Raw genomic sequence first — 25,529 nt, 5'->3', positions numbered from 1 at the left:
ACCCTGTAACAGACCCTGCATCACCGGTATACAAGACTACAGTAGTTGGTGGAGGACTCAGTTTCTGAGACACCCTGTAACAGACCCTGCATCACCGGTATATAAGACTACAGTAGTTGGTGGAGGACTCAGTTTCTGAGACACCCTGTAACAGACCCTGCATCACCGGTATACAAGACTACAGTAGTTGGTGGAGGACTCAGTTTCTGAGACACCCTGTAACAGACCCTGCATCACCGGTATATAAGACTACAGTAGTTGGTGGAGGACTCAGTTTCTGAGACACCCTGTAACAGACCCTGCATCACCGGTATATAAGACTACAGTAGTTGGTGGAGGACTCAGTTTCTGAGAAACCCTGTAACAGACCCTTCGTCAGGAGAATACCAGATAGAATAGAAAATTTTTGAAGATAATTTCAAAGTAGGAAGATTGTTCCTGACAAAAAGTGGCAGTTTGTGGATATGGCAATCAAGATACAATGTGGTTTTTTTGATAAATAGATTTGACTCATGTACACTTACTATTGACCTCTGCAGTAAAAACTGTTCATTTGTTACTTTAAGCAACAGATTGGTGCATGCATACATGATGATTGATAGTTTAAAATGACTGAAGTTGATAATGCAATCATGAGAAGTCTCTTTGACAGGATTTACCATAGAACTTTTTCATGATCCAGGAAATGCAATCATAATAATGGCAGGGGAAGTAAATGTTATACATTGCATTGTGTTACGTGAACCAGAAGAATTGTTACCTCCCTTTAGTCAACACCTGAGATAAAACACAAATATTTCATATATCCAAACTCAGAATGCAGATTTATTCTTGTCTTTTCTGCAGAAGAAAGTAAACATATCCTATTGCTATCTTTTATATTTCCCACATTTTAACAATCCATTTCTTAAGATTCCATTTATGTTGTAATACTTAATTTCTTTGATCAGATACACATGATATTTTACAGCCACTTACGATTTATTTCTGTAAATAACAAACACGATATTATATGTCTGCATACTTTTCGTTGCTGAAAATAGCACACACAGTATTATACAACCACTTATGCTTTGTTGCTGTAAACAGCTTTGAACTTTTAAAGGAAGGGAAGGGACAGGTGTATGTGAACATTGTCCAACTGAAGTCACAAGAACTTAAACATCAGCACCACTAACAAAACTTACTTTTTATAGGCTTCAGGTGGAGAACGATCTCTCTTTTTCTCTTCAGGATTTATTTTCCTATGAAAAAAATTTTTATAATAAGTAAAAGATGTAAAGCTTTAAAAATGTAAAGCTTGTCCAACACATTTTATTACACTAAAGGAGTGACTCAAAGCTTTATGTTAACATTTATGAAGTCTTTGTATTTCTTTCACGATACTGATTTGAATAAAATAATCCATAGATTGTTCCTTTTTATAGAACAGATACAGATCTCATCCTGTTACATTTGTGTTTCTTGTTGTTAATATTTTACTCGGTTAGATTTTGCATTTGTGTTTCTTGTTGTTAATATCTTACTCTGTTAAGATGTATCAATTGTTACATACTTTGTGCTTCTCACCCTGTTAAAATGTTGTAACATTTATTACAGACTTTGTGCTTCTCATTGTTAAGCTTCGGGATTGCGTATTTCTTGGTCAGACATTTTCCGCAGAAAGCAAATCCACAATTTTTACAACCATGCTAAATTAAAAGAAATTGCAATACATCAACAAATATGTTAAGAAATTTTTAAATACAGATGGCTTAAGAGTGTCCCATCAAATTTAACTTTAAGTTAGTGAAAAATGTTTAAGGATGCACCGAGATGAATTTTCAGTTGTTCATCAGAGTGCTGGACCCAGTTGCATGAAGGTTAGTTAACTGTAACAGACAGTTAACTTGTCATTAATTCTTACACTTATATAGTGATAACTAGATGTCAACTGCCAGTCAAACTTAACTAATTTTTGTGCAACTAGTTCCAGGTATTTTAGTACTAGGTACACAGTATTTTGCTACTATAACAAAGTTAGACATTTTACTTTGTAGACAGATTGTACTAAAATGTTCTTTTGAAGTATTAAATTGCTACATTGAGATGATTTTATATGCTGTAAACCATAAGGGTACAGCGATTAACCCAAGGATGCTTTTTGCTAAGTTTGGTTAAAATTGACCCAGTGGTTCTGGAGAAGAAGTCAAAAATGTAAAAAGTTTACAGGTGATCAGAAAAGCTCACTTAATTGAGTTTTCAGCTCAGGTGAACTTAAAATCTGAAATGTTGGCAAATCGTAACTATTTGCTAAAATCTCGTCGATTTTGAGTTCTGTGTCACCTTTTGAAACGTCACTTTCATTTTACTTTGAACTCTAACATCTTCTGAAAATATTGGATCTTGAATGTTTTTCAGCGAGAGAATTTGGAAGGCTTTCATTAGTAAGATGATATACACAATTTAAGTCAGGGTATGCATTTTTACCGAAAAACAGGTAACCACGAGATAATAAGAGACCTGGGGAAGTTGCTAGTCTCTGAACATTATATATGCCTCTAACGGTACTAACTAGATCTGACACTCTATGCGAGTGTTCTTGAGGGTCTATAACATCATGCCCTATGCACTTCACAAAGATTAAGAACATCAACACTGTATTACATCATACCTATCTCTTTAAATGTACGAAGAGGACTACGCCTATACATGTATATTCCATTCCCCTAAGATTGCACACAGGAGATTAGGGCATGGTCTTACCGTCTATTAATTAGTTAGGCTAAGTATTTTCAAATTCATATATAAAAAGTCACCTCTTTAGAGAAAAGACCAAAACTAGCTCCACATCCGTAGCAGGACATTTTCCTTCAGCCTGGGAATATCAAACAGGCGAAAGTTGACAAATGTTTCAAAACATGATCGTAATCATGTGCTTTTGACAGCAATTTTCATTATTTTGTGTTATTCTCATGAAATACTTTTATTATCTCCGTACGCGGAAGAGTTCCACAAAGGGAACCCACTCCCTTGGATGATAACAGACAGGATTGACAGACTGTCGTGTTAGCTGTATAGAACAGTCGTTGTGTTGGAGTAACCACACACCTCCCATAGTTAACACGTGTATAGGTAGAAACAGCGAACTTCAGCGGCACAGAAACTTAGTTACCGGTATTTTATTTTTTTTACAGTTGACAAATTTGGGTACGATGGATTAAAATTAAAGGATATGTGACCACAGACAGCAAGCAAGCCGTGTCATGCCGCGGAGAAAGTGTCGGTGGGTGCTGTTTTTTGGGCTGGTCTGGGCGGTGCTGCTGATTATGTACGTGTATCGGACCCCTGGGGACAAGGTAAGAACCCCCTGAGGCCCTGTCTGTGTGGGAGTGTGGTTTGTCCACGTCATATCGGGACTTGGACACCTGTTGGGGCTCCCACGGAACCCAGTGCCTTTTCCAGACTGATTATCAGTGAGAACACCAAACTGCTAAATTGTCGTTTCATAAATCCCAAATCATGATATGCTTATCTTTAAAAGAAAAAAAAAATTAAAACCACTGTTTAATCGTAGAGTATGGCCAAAAGCAAGAATTTCGGCCTATTGCAAAATCTAAGTGGTAGAACTATTATTAAAGTGATTGCCTAGTCCGATACAAGGTGTCAAAGGTATAGTCTTTAAAGTTTTATTGATGTTTAGGAAAATTAACATTCTACATTTCCCATTGTATCTACATTCTATTTGAATACATTCATTGATAACTTGTGTACAATTTACGAGCTTGAGGAAACATTCTCTAATAGATTGGTATTTCATCTTCATTCATCATCAATGCTCACAATTGACAGAGTACACTAATAAAAATAGTTAAAAATATATCCCTCTTGTCTGTAGGAAGATAAATACTAAGATGTATTGTTACTTAAGTAAGACCTGATTAAATGGCAGGTAAATTAGTGCAGTGGAGTCTTTGGTGTGATATGTAATTTAAGTGATAGAGGAATGAAGCCCAATTTTTAGCGCTTTATTATGCAGTGTTCTATGGTGGTTGTCAGTCTGTCAAAGTTTGTATTGCCAGTATAACTTTCTGACCACAAATGGATCATGCTGGTCACTGCTAGCTGACTGGTCAGTGGTCATTCAGTCTTTCTATGTATGTCAGGTCTGAAGACTGTGTCCTGAATTAATTACAACAGAGAGATGAATTTATCTACATGTCAACGTAGTAGATATACTAAATGAGCAAGTTGACTAAAATACATTTAGTCAATTTTTTCAACTGACTCAGAATGAAGATATTATCTATAACTTAATTTGTAATTTTAACTGATTTATTCATTGATTTAAATTACTTAACATGTATAGTGGTCAGATCAATTTGAACACTGATGATCGGTATCAATCAGTATTTAAGCACAGTATAATTATGGGGCCATGGGATCAATCCAAATCTGGTCTGCTATATATCATACATTTGGTATTTCAACCTCCTTTTCCAGCACCTGGAACTGTCAAGCAAAAATGTCTGCCAGGGAGGGCCTCATTATATATCTGGGAGAGGAATCAGAGTTCGACACTAATGCTAGTCCGGTAGCCCGAGGCTAGTAAATTTTGCCCCGGACTATCAGAACATCAGTTACAAGTTGTCCGGTGGACTACTGAAAAATTAAAAACCCAATGGAATGGACTAATGTCTGATCTTGAACGCAACTGCATCAATTTTGCCTTTAGAAAAATAATGTAGCACTGCAATTCAAGCATACAATCTACACCCAAAATGTTGTGGTTTGATAGATGAATTGGTAAAATCAGAGGCTAAAATGAGTTTAGTAGAAGGTCATTTTGCAATAGAAATGTAGAGGTATGCTTTTAGACTTTGAAAATTTTCCTTGATAGCCCCTCCCCCCCCCCCCCCCCCCATTTGGGGGAAACCCCCATCCTGCACTGCCCCCACCCCCTGTCACTTTGCGACTTAGCCAACTACCTCTGGCAGCTGGACTAGCAACTGACCTAGCAGGACTAGTTAATGACAGAATCTACTTTCAACTATTCATTCATCTTCTGATTTCAAAATGTACTTCAGATTTTAACCCAATATCACTATGTGTTCTAGAAGCACTGATTATATTTTAAAAAGTACCACTTAGGTGCATGGTGACTTATTGTAGGTGTACAAACAAAAATCAGTCAGAAAAAGAATCATGGTGTGGCGTCTGAGGTAGCTGGTATAGAGTTCGTAAGTCCCAAGGACAAATAAAACAGGTTTATGATTGATTGATTGTATTCTGCTTAACGTCTCGTTCGAGAATTTTTCACTCATATTGAGACGTCACCAAGACCGGTGAAGGGCTTCAAATTTAGGCTTATGCTCGGCGCTTACGGCCATTGAGCAGTGAGGGTTCTTTAGCGTGCCACACCTACTGTGACACGGGTTATCCGTTTTTAAGGTCATCTCTGAAGACCCGTGACATTCACACCTGATACCGAGCGTTTGGCGATGGAACTGTCACTACCTGTTTTAACAACTTAGGTCTGTCGCGGGCGGGATTCGAACCCCGGCCTTCCGCATGCAGGGCTAACGCTCTAACCTCTCGGCCACCGCGGCGGTCAGACAGGTTTATTTGCTGGAACATGTGCATGATATCGAAAAGGTCAAAGTTTAATAATGTGGCCCGTTGTGTTTTCAAAATTTTGAAAGTTATTGTGATTTGCACTTTTCTGGATTTGAATTACAGTTGAACTTCATTTTCTCATACACCAATATCTCGAATACCATGAATATGTCGAAGTGATTCAGAAGTCCAAAGCAGGTACTCTTTACTAAGTATTTTACCCTCGATATCTTGAATCTTCGGATATCCCAAAGTTTTTTCTTGGTCCCATCGAGTTTGAGATAACAAGATTTTACTGTATTAAGAAATTACATCTTGACTTAAGCTTAATCTTATTCAAATTAGATCCTTTGATCCTCTCAAGTATATCCTACACAAGGATTAGATTGACTTATGTTCTAAGAGTAAATTTTGTTATTTTGATTTTTACAATAGTTAGTACATTATGATGTTACAAAGTACATGATTTTTAACCATTCTGTTAAATTTCTTGCAAAGGAGACAAAAACAAAAAAAACCCTAAAAATTAAAAGCTATTTTTCGAATTATGTGTACATGAAGATCACAATATAAGATCTGATTTTCATATTTGAATATTGATAGATCTGTTTTTGAAACTTTGATGTGCCTATGAATTATATTTTGTATTGAGGCTGTGCTCATATTCAAATTCTTTGTAACATATGTCAAAATACAGCATTTTCCCATTAAGTTACACACAATACAAACTGTTAAGTCTACAAATTCTTCACTGAAGAATGCTTTATACACCTGTAGTTGATGAATTTGATCTATGAAGTCACTACTTTGTGTACATATATATATATCCATATTTCTACCACAGTTATAATGCAAAAATCAGGGGAATGCTGCGGTCATTGTTCTGTGATATATACCTTCATGTACATAATAACTGATTTTGAGAAAATTGATACACATCTCTCTTGCACTTCGTATTTTGCAAATACAACAATAAAGTCAATAACTATAATAATTCAATTTCAAAATCATAAAATTTAATCAATATACATGATATATGTTGCAAACAAATTTATAAATGACTGAAGACCATTTGTCATTCAGTATAAATCACTAGTCTGCATTCAGAGATCGATTCACATGTAAACATGTCAATGCACAGACAAGTTAACCCTCTTCCACGTAAGTGTAGTTTTCTTGGACTGTGTTGATATAATCTGTCAATCTTCAAACTAAATACTTGAAATATTTTTTTCATCATTGAAAAACATGTAGGCCTAGTCTGTTTCGGAAACTGCCATGACGTCACGGTGACCTAATTCATAGTTGTATAGGTAAACGATCAGCCGTATATTTCTAAGCCTAGTAGAATAGAAATAAAGTTCTTGTTTTTGTGGATGATGCAGGATAACCTCCTTAGTCTCGAAATGTTCTTTCAAAATAACATTTCTCAACCTCGGAGGTTATCCTGCAACATACACGGAAACGAGATCTTTATTTTTTAAATATATACAGGGCTATTTTGTGCACTAAGTGAACCTAATACTGAGAAACATCAGCTAAATTGGCAGTGTGAAAATATTGTGATTCAGAGATATGAATAAACTTGTATAAGAGAATATACCATTAAATATGTGTGAAGAACAGTATATGTACTTGTCATTTGGTGGTGTTTTCGCTTTTTCTCAGAATGCTTCAAATGATATGAATAAATCTTGCCAACATTACCCTTAATCCATCAAAAGTAAAGATTTAAAAAAATCTACAATGGATAGGGGGAAAATGTAGAATATTTCTCAGATCATTTACATTTTATCTCTTAAATAATGTATTCACAACTATTTATTTGATAATGACTAGAACATGTTCAAGTTAAAGCAAAGAGTAAACCGAAAAACTATTTTTAAATTGAAGATTCAGTTCGAAAAACTATTTAAAGTAAACTGGAAATTTAGAAAACTGCATTCAGTGAAGAAAACCGAAAAACTTTATGAAGTAAAAAAAAGTGAAATGTAAGATTATATGAAATGGAAAAAAAAATGTAATTTATATAAAGTGAAAAAAAAGTAAACCTTATACATAAAGTTAAGAGAAGTACAAGTCTAGAAGAAAAGGAAAACTATATTTACATGACAAAGTGAAGAAATCTTGAAAACTATAAAGTGAAGAAATAATATAAAGTAAAGATTCAAGTTTGTTCAATGATATGCTTAAGGGTTTGCAGGGTTATGTGATTTGTCTCTATAAGAGCAATATAAGGTGACTCCATCGAATGAGCAATATAGACTCGAGATGGACCTTTTCATGAAGCTCATCCAATGTTTGAGGAGTTTAATCAAGTAAAAGAGAAGCTTAACTGTTGAAAATGATGATGCTAAAGCCTGTATTACAACATTGGAAAGTGTATAAAATGCATGCAGTAGGGATGTGTTTTGTGATTGTTCATATATTTCAATGAAGAAGGTGATTTTATATATATGAGGAAAGCACAATGATCTGAGTCACTGAATCCACCAGTTGATTTGCTAACTGTGAAATGGTACCTATCCTGATACTCTAATCATGGAAAATGTAATAATACTGAGCATTCAAAAGTTACTGTTGTTTAGTTAACCTGTCACACCTAATTCACTCACTCACTTACTAGTAACCTCTTCTCCCCTCCCCCCCCCCCCCTTCTCCCTTTCTGTCTGGTGCTTCAGGCAGGAACAAGGATCCCCATTAAGTCCTGTTGGAGGCCATTCTATGCATTGGAAATCTTTCTTGATGTTTCTTCCATACATTTTCTTTTGACCCTTCCCCTAGGTCTTTTAAAAGCAGAACAGTTTTGGTCAGGGAGCTGGGTGGCACCCTGAAGATATGCTCTAGCCATTGCCTTGCCAGGTTTACACCTCGACCTTGGTGGCCATGCATGTAGTCCTTATACAGTCACCAGACATTAATGAGTCTCATTCACTATGTAGAGTTGATTCATCTGAGGGAAAGCGTGTGTGGTCTGCAGTTGTAAGATGAAGGATATTGGTACACAATACACAATAAGTCAGTGACAGAGGTCAAGGTTACAAGGTCAGAAATATGTAAAGGTTGTGTAGCTAGAAATACATGATGTCCTCTAGATTATTATATCTCTCACAGATGTAGGCAATATTTGATAAATAAATTTTATTTTTGAAAATATATATAAATTGCAATGCTTTCTGCTGGCATACTTTATGAAGTGTGTTACTCTGCACTTCATGAAAAGAATGACATCATGAAGCATTACAATTCATAACTGCATGTATTCTCAAAAAGGAAATTTATTTATTTTTCATGTATATGCATAGTACAGTTTACTTTCATTTCTGTCCGAATTCTCAGTCATTAAAATAGACATATAGATACTATATTTATCAAGATTCATACAGTATTTACATTGTTCACAACTACAGTACATTCATGAGGAAATGGCCATCATTGCAAGGAAATCAAAGTCACTAGTGGGTCGTGGAGTCTTTATGGAGTCTTTAGGTCTTGCAACAGTGAATATCAAACTTTTATAAGGTCTGAAGGTTTCCCTTGCAAGTAAGATGTAATGAATATATTGACTAAAAATGGTTTAATTTGTATTTTGAATATCTAGCTATAATAACTATAGATTGTACTATATTGAGGATTAAAATGTAGGCCAAGCTCATGGTGTCAGTAACAGCAGAGAATCTACATGTGAAATAGTAATTCCCTTCTTCTCACCGTCTAAAAGTTCTAATGTTGACAGATAACACAGTAATCCTTAAGTATCACGCTGATTTAATGGTGACACAATAATCGATGGAAACTGAGGATAAGCACCACCACTTATTAGTCTTCATGACCAAGGAGTGATTTATATACATGTATATGTAGTAACTCTATTTGTAGTGTGCTTTAAAACACTGACACTTTGTGTGGGGAGTTCTTTATTTTCGCTGACCATTTGTGGTCACACTTTTGGCCTCTCTGTCTACCACCTGCCTCACAATTTTTTTTTATATACATGTACAGATAAAGTTACAATTGAAACATTTATAGACATGTAAGATGCGTTAATGTATGAGTGATAGTAGGATTTTTCCTTCTCCAGACATGACACAGTCGCCTGTTGATCTAGCTTGACGATGGTGACATTTTATCAGGTGTGCTGTTGCCATCAGATATTAGCTCTCTATATATGTTGTATGAGAAGCTGTTCACATGAAAAAGTGCAACAGACCCGATTACAAGCTTCGGCAGAAAATACCAGCATCATGTGCACAAGGTGTCTACCATGATGCTTGAGGTCAATGTTAAGACGGAGATTACTAGGTTTGACAACACCTAATGCTGGCCCAGAAATTTAAACGTTCTTTGATTTCTATGAAATTCAATGAATTTTAATTTTGAAATAGTCAGAAAAAGAATTTAGAAAATGAAAATATATTTTCAACCAAATTGATTCCTAATTCATAGTGATATTTATAAATAACTTCTTGCACATGTTGCAAAACAGGCAGTTTTCTGAATAGAAATGATGGGCAGGTGCTGAATTCTGTCATGCAGGCTTTAACAACATTTAAGATATAGATATTGTACCAGATTTCAATTTAATGATGGTTGATGCATACAGTCCAAATTATTTAGACCAGATTTTGGTGACACCTTTAGTTGAAAGAAAAGAGCTGAACATTCTCTTGCTGTTATTTAAGTACACTAATTTTAGAATTCTGACCAGATTAGACTTTTAGTGAACCTTTAGGCCTTTGATTATCAGTGAATTTTTTGCATACATGTATTATCCATTAAGCTGATCTAAACCAATACATAACTCAGTAGCAAAGGTTTGTTATAATTGCAGACAATTCCTCAAGCACTTTTTGACAAACAGCACATAAGGTATATAGGAATTTATGGTCCGTTTACCAGTGGTGTAGCTATCATAAAGCACTTAATAGGCTCATGTCCATGCACAGAAGATTTTCCAACAAGATATGATTTCCTGAACATAATTCCACAAACTTAAAATTTCCTAATTACTTGTACCTATTCTCCATCATTGTATCATATTCTTTACAACTTTCCATATTTTTGGAACAGAAATTATTCCTCAAGTCTTTACAGGTTGGAAAACACGTTATTGAATAGTCTGTAATGAAATTCACTTGCTTTATCATGCCCATGTTCACCAAAAAAGTTTTTACATGCGCTGGCTTAATTTAATCCACGGTATGATGGATACAATACTTATAAGATGTGTAATAGAGGAATACCACTGTAATTTCATTTGACAATCTTCAGTTTAAACTTTATGATATTTTTAATGAAGCATTATACTGTGTTATTAATCCCATTAAAGAAATTGTCAATCCATGTAATTACAGTAGTGCAAGAGACGTTTGTGTAACTATTAAACAAATGCTTTACGCGCAGAAAAGGAAATCTTGGTCTTAAATATATTAATATTACTAAGTTTTTGTAAAATTAAGTTTTCTTTTGTTTGTCATTTAGCATAATCTTTTTTTTTTTTATATATATATTTTTTTTTTAAACATACACACAGTATATATATACATACATTCTGCAAAGAAACTTGTACAAAATGTTTAGAAGAACTATCAAAGGTATATGTATATATTATTTTCTGAGAGAGAGAGAGAGAGAGAGAGAGAGAGAGAGAGAGAGATGAGTTCAGTCATTATTTAATATATTTTAAAAGGGTACATATATATTGAAATTTATAAAAAAGATAATTTTCAAACAAAAAACAAAAAAAATAAACAACAACAGCAAACAAACACTCAATGAAATAATTGATTCCAGCGGTTCCAGCAGGTGTCAAACAAATCTTTTTCACCATTTTTATATGCAATATGTCTTTGAGTTTCATAAAATGTGTTCATTAGCGATATCGCAACATTTACATTCAGTGTCTTCCCTTTACACCTCATAGTATAGATATAATATTTCAGCCAAAGAACAAGATTATTTTGTATAGTTTTCTTTTCATCCAAAAATCCAAAAATAAAATTATTTTTTGTTATTGATATTTGAAGATTGGTCTTATGTTCAAAACAAACTTCCTTGCTACCATCAAGTATAATTGATGTATCATCGGCTAGTTGTGAAATTTTCTTTTCATTGTTATTTATAGTTATACCTTTAATACTTTTATTTTCTCTTATTTGTATAGCTAAAATTTCTGCGCAAAGAAGAAAAATATAAGGTGATAAAGGATCACCTTGTCTACATCCTCTTTGAATGTTGAAAGATGCCGAGAGATTGCCACCTTGGTTAATAGTAGATATGATGTTATGATAGAATAATTTCACCCATTCATGAATATCAGGTCCAAACTTAAAATAAGTTAAGGTCTTTTGTATAAAATTCCATGAGAGGGTATCAAAGGCTTTCTCAAAGTCAATAAGTAGTAAAAGACCTGGGATTTCTTCTTCTTCAGTATACTGCATAATAAGTTTTCTTTTGTTTGTCATTTAGCATAATCTTAACTGTATGCCAACTGTATGCTGATGTCAATAAATGAAGTGAATTAGATAGTTGTAATTAACTTCCAGGAATTTCAAATTCAAAATTATTTACCTCCTCTCAGAATGTTTATATTGCAAATTTTTTGGGGGGTGGGGGTGGGGTTGGATCCCCACTCCGGCCTGAACTCGCTGACAGCTAGGGGACCTTCAGTGGTCTAAAAACCCCTTGCCTTTTGTGCCAACACTCCCCAAGTCAGAACTAAACTATTGTCCCAGTGAGTTACGGCATAATGTGTACATTTTATTTTAGGTTCTGTTTATAAATTCAGAAATGCATGTACACTGTACATATGATGTTTGCTAACTCTAATCTTATTATAACCATACACACAAGGAGTTTGAACCTGTTATTCAAAAATCATCTTTACATCTTCAAAACTAGTGCTGTGATTGCAGGCTAACTACTTTCTCAGGCTTGTTCATTTGTTGAGTGTGACAGTCCCATCCATGACAAAGGATTACCTGTTCACAGAAAGATCATGTACCTCCATCGACAGGTTCTAATTACCTCCCCACAGCATCAGGGTGATCCATTAGCGCCTGTGTCTGTCATTGTGTTGGGAATATTTCTCTATTAACAATTGTACCACAGAAATACATTTATCCAAAGGCCGAGCTGGGGTAAAATTATGTTTAAATTTCAAATTATCAATTTAAGCCTTCAGCACATACTGGATATACATCAGTGAATTTCAAAAGATTATTATAGTAGTACTGGATTTCTCTATGCTCTAGCACAACGCTTACAGTTCATATCCACTCACAGGATTTCCCAGGGATGTATATTTTAGTATGGCATGTTAATTAAAGCATTGTGTGTGAAAATTTATAAAGTACATTTAAGATTAAGTGAAACTTCACTATATATACTGTAGTTTTGGTACATTTTGTTAATACTTTATTAAAGTTAGATAAACATTAAAAAAATGCATCTATATTTTGAGAAGCAGTTGAACAAATAATTTGATTTTCAGTAGAATTTTACTTCAGCCAGCTGTCACAATTAAAATTATTGTCTGTAATTCAGAAGAGTGCTCAAATATGTGATTTCTCATGGAATGTCCAGATAACTTTTCTGGCAGATCATGGATTTCATCACAATTTTTAAAAGTACAATGCAGTAATACTGTATAATGGTATTTTGAGGGTGGAAATTTTTGCGACCCCTAAAAGGTGTCAAATTATAATCTACATTTTCAATTTATGCGATTGCATTATACCAATATGTGATATTTGTGGATTTTTTCATATCTGCAAAAAATGGACAACTGCAGGAAATACCTGTTGCATGTATATGGCATTTTGTAATTTGATTACAAACACCAGAAAGATTAAGTGGCAATTTATCATTTATGCAATATTGTAGTTGACCATATTACAAAAACAATGGGATTTCAGTCAATCCATGAAGTTCTTGACTGTCAATGAAATGTCAAGGATGCAGAAAGATAAGCATGCACCTGTGAACACCAAAGCACACTACTAATTTCTGCAGTATACCATATTAAAAGTTGTATTCTGGAAATTGATACAAGTTAAACACAAGAAAAGGGGAGATGAAATTATATTCGTACAGATGCAGGGGCAAAATAAATAATAGAAAGGAAGAAAAAAGTGAGGTGGGTGTCGGTCTCGTCATCGGATCCGCTATATTTTCAAACCCAATGTCACCAGTCCTGTTCATCAGAACATGATCACATGCATGCATGTCCTTAATGCTTGGACATTTTTGATCTTGCATTGCATTAGATATTTAATGTAGGTGAACAGAAAAAAAAAATCACCAGCATGATCAGAATATTTTTTAGTTAAAGTAGTACATGTCTACATTGTGTGTGACTTTTTTTTTTTACTGAAGTTTAAAGTTTTTTGAAAAGATATTTTAAATTCTTTTTCTAGGAAAAGTACAATTAAGTTAATCAATAGCCTTCTGATATCCTGATTTTGTTGTTTTACATATTATCCATTGTTAACATTGGCCATAATTCATTTGCAGTTGTGTCAAATTTCTTTTAATTAGCAGGAAAATTTATGTCTTTTTTGTTCACTAAGTCCCACGGGCTCTAAATGGATTATTTGATGAAAGAAATGAAGTATATGTCTAATGTAGAATCATATCTTGTTTTTTAGTGACCCAGTGTGAATATTCAGTGACGGTCACTGGAATTAACAGGTTAAGTGAGGATGAATATTAGCTGTGTGGAATTTTGGTATAATTGATCATAAACCTGTCGGGCCTTCATGGCCTCCATAGCCAGTGTCATGAGCAGAAGACTATTGCAGAGAGCAGACGGGCACTGGTTGTCAGTCATGTGACCTTGTACTGGCAAGATTTGAGGTTCATGGACCACAGATTTCTAAAAATAAATTGGCTCATATGTTTTTATGTGTTGGAAAAGTATAACTTTGAGTGGTACAATTGAAACAGAGTGAACTATTGATCTATTTTTGTAATTGTGCATCAAGAGAATCAATACATTGAAAATTATTATGTTCAGTAATGGTGAAGAGCAGAGAAGATCACTGACAATTTATACATAATGCTTTTTGATAATGACATTTTCCTTTTGTATTGTATGCACTCGAGCTCCTGACACCTTAATCCTAAAGTGGTACGTTCACAGTTCATGGAAAACGGCATGGCAGAACTCAATGCTTTGGCCAACAAAATGTTGCAATGAAAGTGAACTATCACCTATAATAGAGTTTGGTAGACAGTCTGTCTGTCTGTCTGTAGCCACTCAAAGTCTACAGATGTATTCCTTGGAATGCTTTTATTTAATCTTTCTCACAGCACTATGCCATCACTGTGACTAAATTGTATAATGAAATATGAATCACATATACTCACCTCCGTCTGTAATATCCATCAGTCTTATTTATTTTTAAAAGTCAGTGGTCTAAATTTCATGTCAAAACTTGTGTCTTGAGGGTCCGTTGTTTCTTTATGCAACACTGAGTATGATATAATCTAAAACTTTTGAATGAAACTCAAAGGTCAACAGGTGCCCAACCTGTTCCATCAGCAGTTGTAAAGGACTGGTATCAATTACACAAGTCCATATATATTTGTCAGATTTGCAAAATTAGTTTTTTAAAATATACAATGTATGTGGTTGAAATTTTTCATGTTGAATTCCAGATTAAAGTCAGTTGAAATAAAATTGGACTGTAATTTAGATGTGTTAGACTAGAATTTATTCCAATCAATTCAATTTAATTACCAGTACATTTGAAAAATGGCTATTTCTGCTTCTCTGTGGTTTTTCTCTGGCCTGGAATTAAAGCTGATCATATGGGCAGAACCATCAGGCCTGGATATTCAAGGAAACTCTGGCCACAACAATTCCTTCGGTGAAAGGAGGTAGTTTATGCAAATAAAGGGATATGGATTTCATAGAAGTTTAAGGCAAGGTGTCCCTTCTAGTCCACTTTTTGATGGACTTCATGGAAGTTTTAGACAAGGTGTCCTAATAGTCCACTTAAATACATGTTTATGGACTTACAGAAGTTTGAGGCAAGGTGTCCCAAGTTTTTAAGATTCATATTTCAAATTATGAGAGACAGGCTATTCAGGTGAGCATTGTGACTCATGGGACTTCTCTTTTACATCTATACCTTGTGAGGTGTATATCTACTTTTTATCATCTATTGATTTGTGTATTGGGGATTTATTCAGGTTCTTTTTACTACTGGTAAAGGATATCTTTCCCCTTTTGACAAAAAAATGAATATTCCCCCTTTAATTGTAGAAAAGTCATAAATTGGAGAAATTCCTGCATAAGATTGTATATGTCAATTTTAACAATTTTTTTAACGCTGAAAACATAAGGATATCTATTGTAGCTTTTTCTATTCCACAGCAAAGGATGGATTCAGATTCATAATGCATGCTCAATTAGTTTCAGAGTTACAAAAAAACTTAAGCCATTTAAATAGACTTAAACATCTTTCTCAGAGACTGCCCTCATATTGCAACATTATTTTCAACAGGTAAATAATGATGGGTCTCTCAATCACTATGGCAATGCAGTACAACAAATTGATCCAGTAGCAGATGAACACCAGGAAATCCCCAAGCTAGTCCGAAAACAGAAATCACAGCAACAGGAAGTGAAGGAGGTGGTGGTCGATGAGGAGGCGGGCGACATTCCCTGGGAGGAGTTTGATGAGAAAAGTTACATAGACAAGAAACGCTGCAGTCCAGGGCAGGACTGTTACAACCGAAACAAGTTCAACCAGCTTGCCAGTGACAACACCAAGAGTAATCGGCATGTACCGGACACCAGGAATGCCCAGTAAGTATAGAGCCACAAAGTTGACCATCCTGTAGGTCAAAAGTGCAAAGTTGACCATCCTGTAGATCAAAAGTGCATGTAATTCTTAAATGACCCCAACACTTACAGAAAAGGAGTTGCTGGAATATGTATTGTAGAATGCCAATGAGGGAACATCTGTTGAAAGTATGCATGGGGTTTTGTTGAACCTCATGTCAAATGTCTACACTAATGGCGTCATTAGACTGGAATATTGAAGATATCATTTGCCATGACTCTTGCACAACGAAATTGTTTGTCATGGACTTGTACCTCAGTCATGTTTACTTGACTATTTTTAAAAGTATAGAACACCATTGCTTTGCACAAAGAGTGATTGCCCTTGACAAAACTATACAGTAATGATATCAGATTGACATACCATTGCATGTGTTAGTCATGTCATTTGTTTGTGGCAAATGTACTTAGTGTGTAAATTCTGGGTGTCAGATAGCATGGTATATTGGCATAAACTGTTTGGTAGGGATGTCAAGTTCAATGTTCCTCTTTGGAGTATGTTATCACACCACAATGCAATCCTGCTTCTGACTAGAATTAAGTGGTCAGACTGATGCACCCCATCACTCTTTAGGACTGGGTGTCTAGAACATCAAATCTCAGCATATCAGGTTGATATATTGTGATGTGTCTATAAGCTTGATATAAATAATTATTTCTAGTTTCAATAAAATCTAAGTAAAATTTCAATATGATATTGACCTGTGTACATGCATAATGGAAAACCTTTATAAAAGAAACTCTGGTATCGAGTGGAATTATCATGGAAAATGATTTAGGAGAGTTTTTAGAAGTATCAGTAATAATATTTTCTGAAAATAAACGCAGATTCAAGCGGGAAATATCTGATTTTAAGAAAAATCAATACACATACTCGATTTCTGAAAACCAACAATGTTGTGAAGAAGGAGAAATCTAATATATGATATTTGTTCTTTCATTTTAGAAAATATTAACATGCTCATTGATCTTGTGATCAACTTCTCCAATTTGAGCCAATCTAGACAAATTCACCAATCTATTTTTAGAACTAATTCATTGATATGGGATTAGTCTAAAAGCTGTAAAACTTATTGATGATTATACACTAGGTACCTTAATTAACGCAGCAAAAATTCAGATCCCATTCTTTGTTGTGTATGCAAGTCTACTGAACGCCTCATAAACAGTAAATGTTAGAATTTGTGGACTTTGTATTTTTTTTTTTACTTCCTTCAGCAGATATCCATTGTTTTATCATGCTTTAACTGAAAAATTCAGATTACTATACCAGCAGTTTTTAGGTCACCTGAGTAAACTCAGGTGACCTATTGCAATTGGTTGTCGTCGGTCGTGTGTTAACAATTGAACATTTTCAACTTCTTCTTAATAACTACCAGTCCAATTCTTTTCAAATTTGGTATGAAGTATCATTGGGACAAGGGGGACATAAATTGTAAATTTCAGGACTCCAGCACCCCTGGGGCCCTAGGGGCGGGGCAAAAACTGCCCAAAATTGACCAATTTTCAAAAATCTTCTTCTCAAGAACCACACACATGTAAGAAAAACTAAATACATAGTGATGTAAATTTCAGGACTCCTGCACCCCTGGGGCTCTAGGGGTGGTACAAAAACTGCCCAATTTTCAAAAATCTTCTTCTCAAGAATCACACACATGTAAGAAAAACTAAATACATAGTGATGTAAATTTCAGGACTCCTGCACCCCTGGGGCTCTAGGGGTGGTACAAAAACTGCCCAATTTTCAAAAATCTTCTTCTCAATAACTACACACATGTAAGAAAAAACCAAATGCATAGTGATGTAGAGCAGGAAGGCCTCTACCGAAATTGTAAATTTCATGATCTCCGGGGTAGGGGTTCTGACCCCAGGGCGAGGCCATACTTGTTATATAGTGTTTATGTGTAAAACACTTAATTGACATCTTCTTTAGTGCTATTGATACTAAATTGAAAGTAAATAGATATTTAGAAAGAACAGGTAGTCCGTTACCAAAATTGTAAATTTGATTGATCCAGGGGTAGGGGTTTTGGTATCAGGGTGGGGCCAAAATGGTCATTATTAAATGTGTGAACAATAGACATTTTTAACTTTTTCTTGATAACTATCATTCCAATTCTTTTCAAATTTGGTATGAAACATATTTGGAACAAAGGGAACATAAATTGTAAATTTCAGGATTCCACCCCTTGGGCCTTAGGGGCAGGGCAAAAACTGTCCAAAAATGACCAATTTTCAAAAATCTTCTTCTCAAGAACCACACACATGTATGAAAAACTAAATGGATAGTGATGTAGAGCAGGAAGGCCTCTACCACAGTTGTAAATTTCATGATCCCGGGGTAGGGGTTCTGACCCCAGGGTGGGGCCAAACTTGTTATATAGTGTTTATGTGTAAAACACTTAAATAACATTTTCTTTAGTGCTTTTGATACTAAATTGAAACTAAATGGATAGAGCAGGTAATCTTTTACCAAACTTGTAAATTTGATTTTCCCCTGGTGAGTAAGGGTATTGACCCCAGGGTGGGGCCAAACTTAGTATATACAGTATAATTTGTCTAAACCGGCCTCTGAGTACTCCGGCGCTCTGTCAATACCGACCACAAAATATAGTCCCTAACATTTCTTTAACAAATCCTTTATTAATAATTCACCGTACTCTGGATACTGCGTATTCTGTATATCGGCCGGCTTACACAGTCCCAACTGCATCAATTAACTTTAATTATCCTGTTTAAACCGGCTGCTAGATGATACACCACCCTCATCGTTACAGTCAATTGTATTCGGTGTACACAAGGTCCCAACTGCTCGTAATTAGCTCTAATTATCACATTTAAACCAGCCACCCCATGATGACCAACCTGTCGGTATTTGGTCGATCACACGCGGTGTACATAAAGGGTGTCTCAAGGGAAGCCACAGGTAAGTAAAAGAGTGCAACTGGCGATGAGTCACGATGAGTTTAAAATAAAACCTGATTTTTGGGGGGTGCACTTTTCAATTATGACGGCACCACGCACGAGGTAATGGCGCCCTCCCCCTAACAACAGTGACGAGAACTGACATTAAAAGACAAAGTTCAATTAATCGATGAATTCTATACATTCTTGGAATGAAACAAAATCAGCAACAATCCCGTTATGTTTTCCAAAAGCAGGGTATCCCCTCGTGGACTTCTTGGAGCTCTCCGGCGAGTCAGACAGTGATGATATGCAGTTAGTTAGCACAACTCGGCATGTCCGGTTGATCACTCGGCATTACATCAGTTTCCGTTTCACAAATTGAGACAGTTGAAAGCGATACATTTACAATGAAAGCTGGGAAAGACAAATTTTCGACGAACACAACACAAACTTGACAAACGTACATATGTAGCATTTGATAACGGCGATGATGTAGACGAAATCGACAATTTACCAACAGAAAATTGCATGAATAATTCCCAGATTTTAAACTGTTTAATAAAAATTGAAACTTTTTCAAATGAGCACGACAATAAAACACTGACATTTATATTTTTACATTCTGAATTCTTTTGTGATATATTAAAACGTTAGCAATCATTACACATGTATGCATAAATAGTGAATACAAGGGAAGCAACTCTCATTCCTGTCAACATTCTGCATTCCGGACTCTGTGTAAACCGGCCAATTTCTTTGGAACCACACATAGCCGGTTTAGACAGATTATACTGTAGTATTTATTTGTAAGTTTGCTGATACTGTATAAAATCTAAATGCATACTTATAGCAGAAAAGGATGTACAAAAAATGGTGAATTTCACAACCCAGGGTTATGACTTTAGGATGAGTCCAAATTAGTCATATATTTTGATGTTTTAATGTTAATACACCTATTATTTAAAGCCTTTCATCAGTGTATGCACTTTTGAGGGCAGTGAAGTTTTTCAAAAGAACACATCTTGTTTTATACTGTTGCTGAACACTAGAATTTAGCTTAGATATTCCGAACAGGAATTTTTTTCTAGATTTCATAGCCCATGGAAGTAGTGATACTTTTTCACTAGTATTCAGGTGACCGATAAGGCCTGTGGGCCTCTTGTTATTAAATTCACTCATTGATACAGAGAATATACAATATATATTGCTTCTAATACATATTGTAAAGTATTCATATTGCATTGAATGTATCACTGTGACATATCTGAGTCCCCACAATGCTGTGATGTATTGATGATAGTGTTAGCGAAATGACTTTTATGTTGTTTACTATAGGATATAAGTTTCTAATGTTAAGGACCCCCTCTATAAAGGTCTGATTCAGTGATCATTATTACCTGTGTGGGAATCACTGAGTGTCCAGAATGGCTGCCAAGACAAACAAGGCAAACAACATCAGTTACATTATTTGTTGTGGTGGGCTCCCTACACAGGCATGGGCACTACAGACTAAATACTTTAAACAGATTAGTGGACTTCATAGTTATAACATCAACACAGCGTGGTGAAAGTAACAAACAAATAGAGACATCTTATGTTAATTAATGTATGATTTTCACCTGTTTTTGCCTTCTATAGCAATGACAATAATTATTGCTGAATGCTGGATTTGGAAGAGTCTTCAAAATCTATTTCTAACAACAAATGATGTATTTTAGAATCTTTTTTACGAACAGTTTACAGTAAATTAGACTAATTACATTTACATTGTTGATTCGAATGATATGAAAACTTGCAGTAGCCTGGAGGACAATTTATATAAGCACAAGAACAAGCAATGCATTAATAATTTATTAACATCCCAGCATTATGTGTGTGATGTACACATTTTATAATTGAGTATGCTGTGGTTAATATACTTTGGTGTTAATTTCTTCCAGACATTATTTACATTATTTGTCATCACTTGAGGTTGACATGTATTAATTTTGAGGTGTCTGCGCTTTGTGATCTTGTGACACCTCGGATAATTAGCCTGAAGTCGATTATGGGGATGATTGATCCTCTGCCATTTATAAAGATCCTGACGGGTCTTTGCAGACAATTCTCAGGAACTCATTGTATTATTATTTGCAACTTTAAGGCTGAAAGTTTAAAACAAATGGGAAAGTTTAATTAATGAAAAGCTGTCCAATTTTCATTAAAGTAACTAAGTTATCTCTCAATTATTAGAACATGATGTAATGTAGGAAATTTTGAAGCATTATTTTTACTAGTTAAAGATTCTGTAAAAAGGAAAAATTTAAACTTGTATTTCCATTTTTCTCTCTCTGTTAAGGGTCCCCACCCTTAGCATCTGATTAATTATCTCCCCCCCCCCCATCTCATTTCCCAATATTTTAATTCCTCAATATTTTACCTTATTGTTTGTCTTTTCTGATTAAGCCCTCCCCCTAATAAAATAACTTGTGAACACTTCTCCTATATGGCTTATCGGATAGATTTGAAACGTTGTACAATCCTTCATTGCCATTTGTAGATGTGCATATTGTCGGGACAGGAGGATCCAATTATTTTCCTATAAGTTATAGTGGATCTAAGAGGGGTGGAGGATGTTAAAATAGCTTGTGAATGCTTCTCCTCTCATATGGCTTATCCAATAGACTTGAGATTTTGTATGATACTTCAATGCCATTTGCAGATGTGCATTTTGCCGGGACAGGAGGATCCAATTGTTGTTATTAAAGTTATAGTGGATCTTAGGGGTGGAGGGTGTAAAATAGTTTGTGAACACTTGTCCTATATGGCTTATTGGAGTTCATATTGTATATGTTCCTGCTCATGCTTTCTCCTCCATACTGTGCAGTATATTAAAGGGAGGAGGTTTCATTTGGAGCACTTCCAATTTGGGGAGCTTAGGAGACATTTGTTTTTCATAAAAACAATCTCTAATTCACCATTGTGTCTGTCTTGGGTTTCCACCCTCGGTGTCTGGTTAATTCCCCTTCCCCATACTAGTATTATATAATTATTGACTTTTAATGAGGTCTACCCGTCACTACATGGACCTGGTCAGGTATTGATTGACTGAGGACGTAGGCTGAGGTCAACCAATACTTGAACAGGTCAGTATAGTCACCAGTAGATCAAATCAAAAATCAAAACTGCTTTATTAATTAATCAGGAATTTTTACAGTTTTCACAATATTTTTTTCCTTCAACTAATAAATAACATGTGCATTTATAACACATTATAACAGCATTTCAACAGTTAAAATATAGAAACTGTAACAGTAATAAAATTAGCTGCAGATGTGTAGCTCTCTGGGAAAATATTAGGACATACCAGAGAGCTACAGATCCACCCATTATAGAAACCTTTGATTTACGGTGCAGAAAAAATGTGCATGGTTGAGGCTTATATTGTATTTTGCATTGCCATCTCAAAAATTTACAGAAAAAAATGTGCATGGTTGAGGCCTAATACTGTATTTTTGCATCACCATCTCAAAAATTTAAAATAAAAAAATTCCTAACATATTTTCCCACTATACTTGTGTCCAAACACACCTTCAAACATTTATTAAGCAACAGATCTGCTGCTGGGTTAAAATTGACCAACTAAAAATTAATTGTATACCCCAAACAGAAGCACAGGGGCTATGTCACTGTGTAATCACTCAATCAACACAGCCACCCTAGCCCCAGACATTCACCATTAGTTAAGTAAGGTCCAAGTGGAGGAAATAATTATACACTTAATTGATGGCGTGTATAGGCTAAAACCACTTTGGGATATAAAAAATGAGAAACAATGAAATATATTTTACGGAACCCAAACTTCACTTTGAGAAACTTGAGGTTAAAAAAATCAAAGAGTAATATGTAGAGAGAAAAAATTGGGACCGTGATTTAGCTTCGAAAGATCAAGAACTTTGAGGGATGAAAGTTAAAACCAATGAGAGTCACCAGTATTATTCCCCATTGGCTATGTCTGAGGTTTGTGCTCTCTGTGTCTGATTAAAGTGCCCACACCCAGATCTTATTCTCCATTGTCTTTCTGTTTGGTTTCCTGCCCGGCAAGTTTGATTATATGCCCACCCAGATATTATTACCTATTGTTTTTCTTTGCCTCCCAAATCTAAACACTTTGTTCATTCATTCGGAAATTTATGCACTTATAAATATGTCTAAAGTGAGTCCCAGAAGCTAATTTTACATTGCAAAAAATCAAACTTGATTCTCTGCATATCAATGAAGATTTGACTTATTAAATCATGAGCATTTATAGGAAGAAGGTCACGTTTTGCATTAATATAATTCCTTGCATGTACTTTTCTATCTATTATGGTATGTTAATGGTGCTGAAATGTCTGTCCTTGATATTTATGATGCTTTACATTACGTCTGGCCTGATAGGGGCACCTGCATGGTACCAAGAGACAGTTGTATAGGAGATGTTCACAGACTTCAATATTCTGTGCTAGTATCTCTACATGTATTGTGGCTAAAAGTCAAGGACACGTGTTGGATTTGTTGAAGAGCTGTAATGAAGCTAATGGCAGTGGTTGTTTAGCACATTTGGTTTCTGGTTGGTAACTTATTTTAGAATGTGTTCATTGGATTGTGTGTCACATTCAATGTAAAGTTACATATCAAGTTTAGAAAGAATCTGCTTTCATACTTGGTTACAAATGAAGTTAAAAAGCATCCACTTTGATACATGGTTACTTAGTAAATTAGAATGTGTATACTTTAATGCATTGTTACATAGCAAGGTAGAATGCATCCACTTTGATGCATGGTTACATAGCAAGTTAGAATGTGTCCACTTTGATGCATGGTTACATAGCAAGTTAGAATGTGTCCACTTTGATGCATGGTTACATAGCAAGTTAGAATGTGTCCACTTTAATGCATGGTTACATAGCAAGTTAGAAGCTTTTAAATACTGTTAATAAATTGCAATGATTGTGTTTGGTTTGAGTTTTTGTTTCTGATATATGTCTTGTTTGTGAAGAATTGTTGTATGTCTGTTCCAGGAAAACTGAAAATTAGATGCCTACAAAAATGAATGATTTCACTGGTATCAATGATACACACTAGACTGAATAAGTTGCAGAATGGGTCTTACTGGATTATCATATAGATTTGTTTCACCGTGAAATAAAAATGATGAACATTTGAGAACAAAACCTCAAAGTAAGGACATGATCGGGATCTGGGATGTCTCCCTGAGGAATTTCTACGTGTTTGCAGTATATCAAAGTATCATATGAATATACAACTAGTCCCAGTGGCTTACAGTGCTTTGTTTCCTCTGAGAGGTTTAGAAAAGAAAGCCACCACACTTGTTACCTTTGACAGGTGTAGAGAGAAAACTACCACACTTTCTGTTTGTTACCTTTGACAGGTGTAGAGAGAAAACTGCCACACTGACTGTTTGTTACCTTTTACAGGTGTAGCGAGAAAACCACCACACTTTCTGTTTGTTATCTTTGACAGGTGTAGAGAGAAAACTGCCACACTGACTGTTTGTTACCTTTTACAGGTGTAGCGAGAAAACCACCACACTTTCTGTTTGTTATCTTTGACAGGTGTAGAGAGAAAACTGCCACACTGACTGTTTGTTACCTTTTACAGGTGTAGCGAGAAAACCACCACACTTTCTGTTTGTTATCTTTGACAGGTGTAGAGAGAAAACTGCCACACTGACTGTTTGTTACCTTTTACAGGTGTAGCGAGAAAACCACCACACTTTCTGTTTGTTACCTTTGACAGGTGTAGAGAGAAAACACCACACTGACTGTTTATTACCTTTGACAGGTGTAGAGAGAAATCCACCACATTTATGTACTATTTGTTACCTTTGACAGGTGTAGAGAGAAAGCCACCACATTTATTTACTATTTGTTACCTTTGACAGGTGTAGAGAGAAAGCCACCACATTTATTTACTATTTGTTACCTTTGACAGGTGAAGAGAGAAAACCACCACACTTTCTGTTTGTTACCTTTGACAGGTGTAGAGAGAAAACCACCACATTTATTTACTATTTGTTACCTTTGACAGGTGCAGAGAAGAAAGCCATCACAGTGACCTTGACCCTACCAGTGTCATCATCACATTTCATAATGAGGCCAGGTCAACTTTACTACGCACCATCGTCAGGTAA

At 35.2% G+C, this 25,529-nt stretch overlaps 2 protein-coding genes across 3 annotated transcripts in view; one reads left to right on the top strand and one right to left on the bottom strand.

Annotated features, from left to right (window-relative positions):
• The window catches only part of LOC125649088 (delta(14)-sterol reductase LBR-like), a 42,514-nt gene extending 39,537 nt beyond the window's left edge, over positions 1-2,977 (bottom strand). Inside the window, exons 1-3 of the mRNA XM_048876314.2 lie at positions 2,799-2,977; positions 1,570-1,691; positions 1,188-1,244 (exon numbers count right to left, since the gene is read on the bottom strand). Of these exons, the coding sequence (XP_048732271.2) occupies positions 1,188-1,244; positions 1,570-1,691; positions 2,799-2,846 (227 nt within the window). The 5' untranslated portion in view covers positions 2,847-2,977. The remainder of the gene's footprint in view (positions 1-1,187; positions 1,245-1,569; positions 1,692-2,798) is intronic.
• An 8-nt stretch (positions 2,978-2,985) lies between these two features.
• LOC125649087 (polypeptide N-acetylgalactosaminyltransferase 2-like) overlaps positions 2,986-25,529 on the top strand; it is a 37,834-nt gene continuing 15,290 nt past the window's right edge. For both annotated transcript variants that reach the window (XM_048876313.2, XM_048876312.2), the window contains exons 1-3: positions 2,986-3,338; positions 16,107-16,411; positions 25,427-25,525. In XM_048876313.2, the coding sequence (XP_048732270.1) occupies positions 3,246-3,338; positions 16,107-16,411; positions 25,427-25,525 (497 nt within the window). In that variant the 5' untranslated portion in view covers positions 2,986-3,245. The remainder of the gene's footprint in view (positions 3,339-16,106; positions 16,412-25,426; positions 25,526-25,529) is intronic.

Source organism: Ostrea edulis, chromosome 5 (assembly GCF_947568905.1).
Source record: "Ostrea edulis chromosome 5, xbOstEdul1.1, whole genome shotgun sequence".
NCBI classification, from domain to species: domain Eukaryota; kingdom Metazoa; phylum Mollusca; class Bivalvia; order Ostreida; family Ostreidae; genus Ostrea; species Ostrea edulis.
This window is presented reverse-complemented; position numbering and strand designations above follow the sequence as displayed.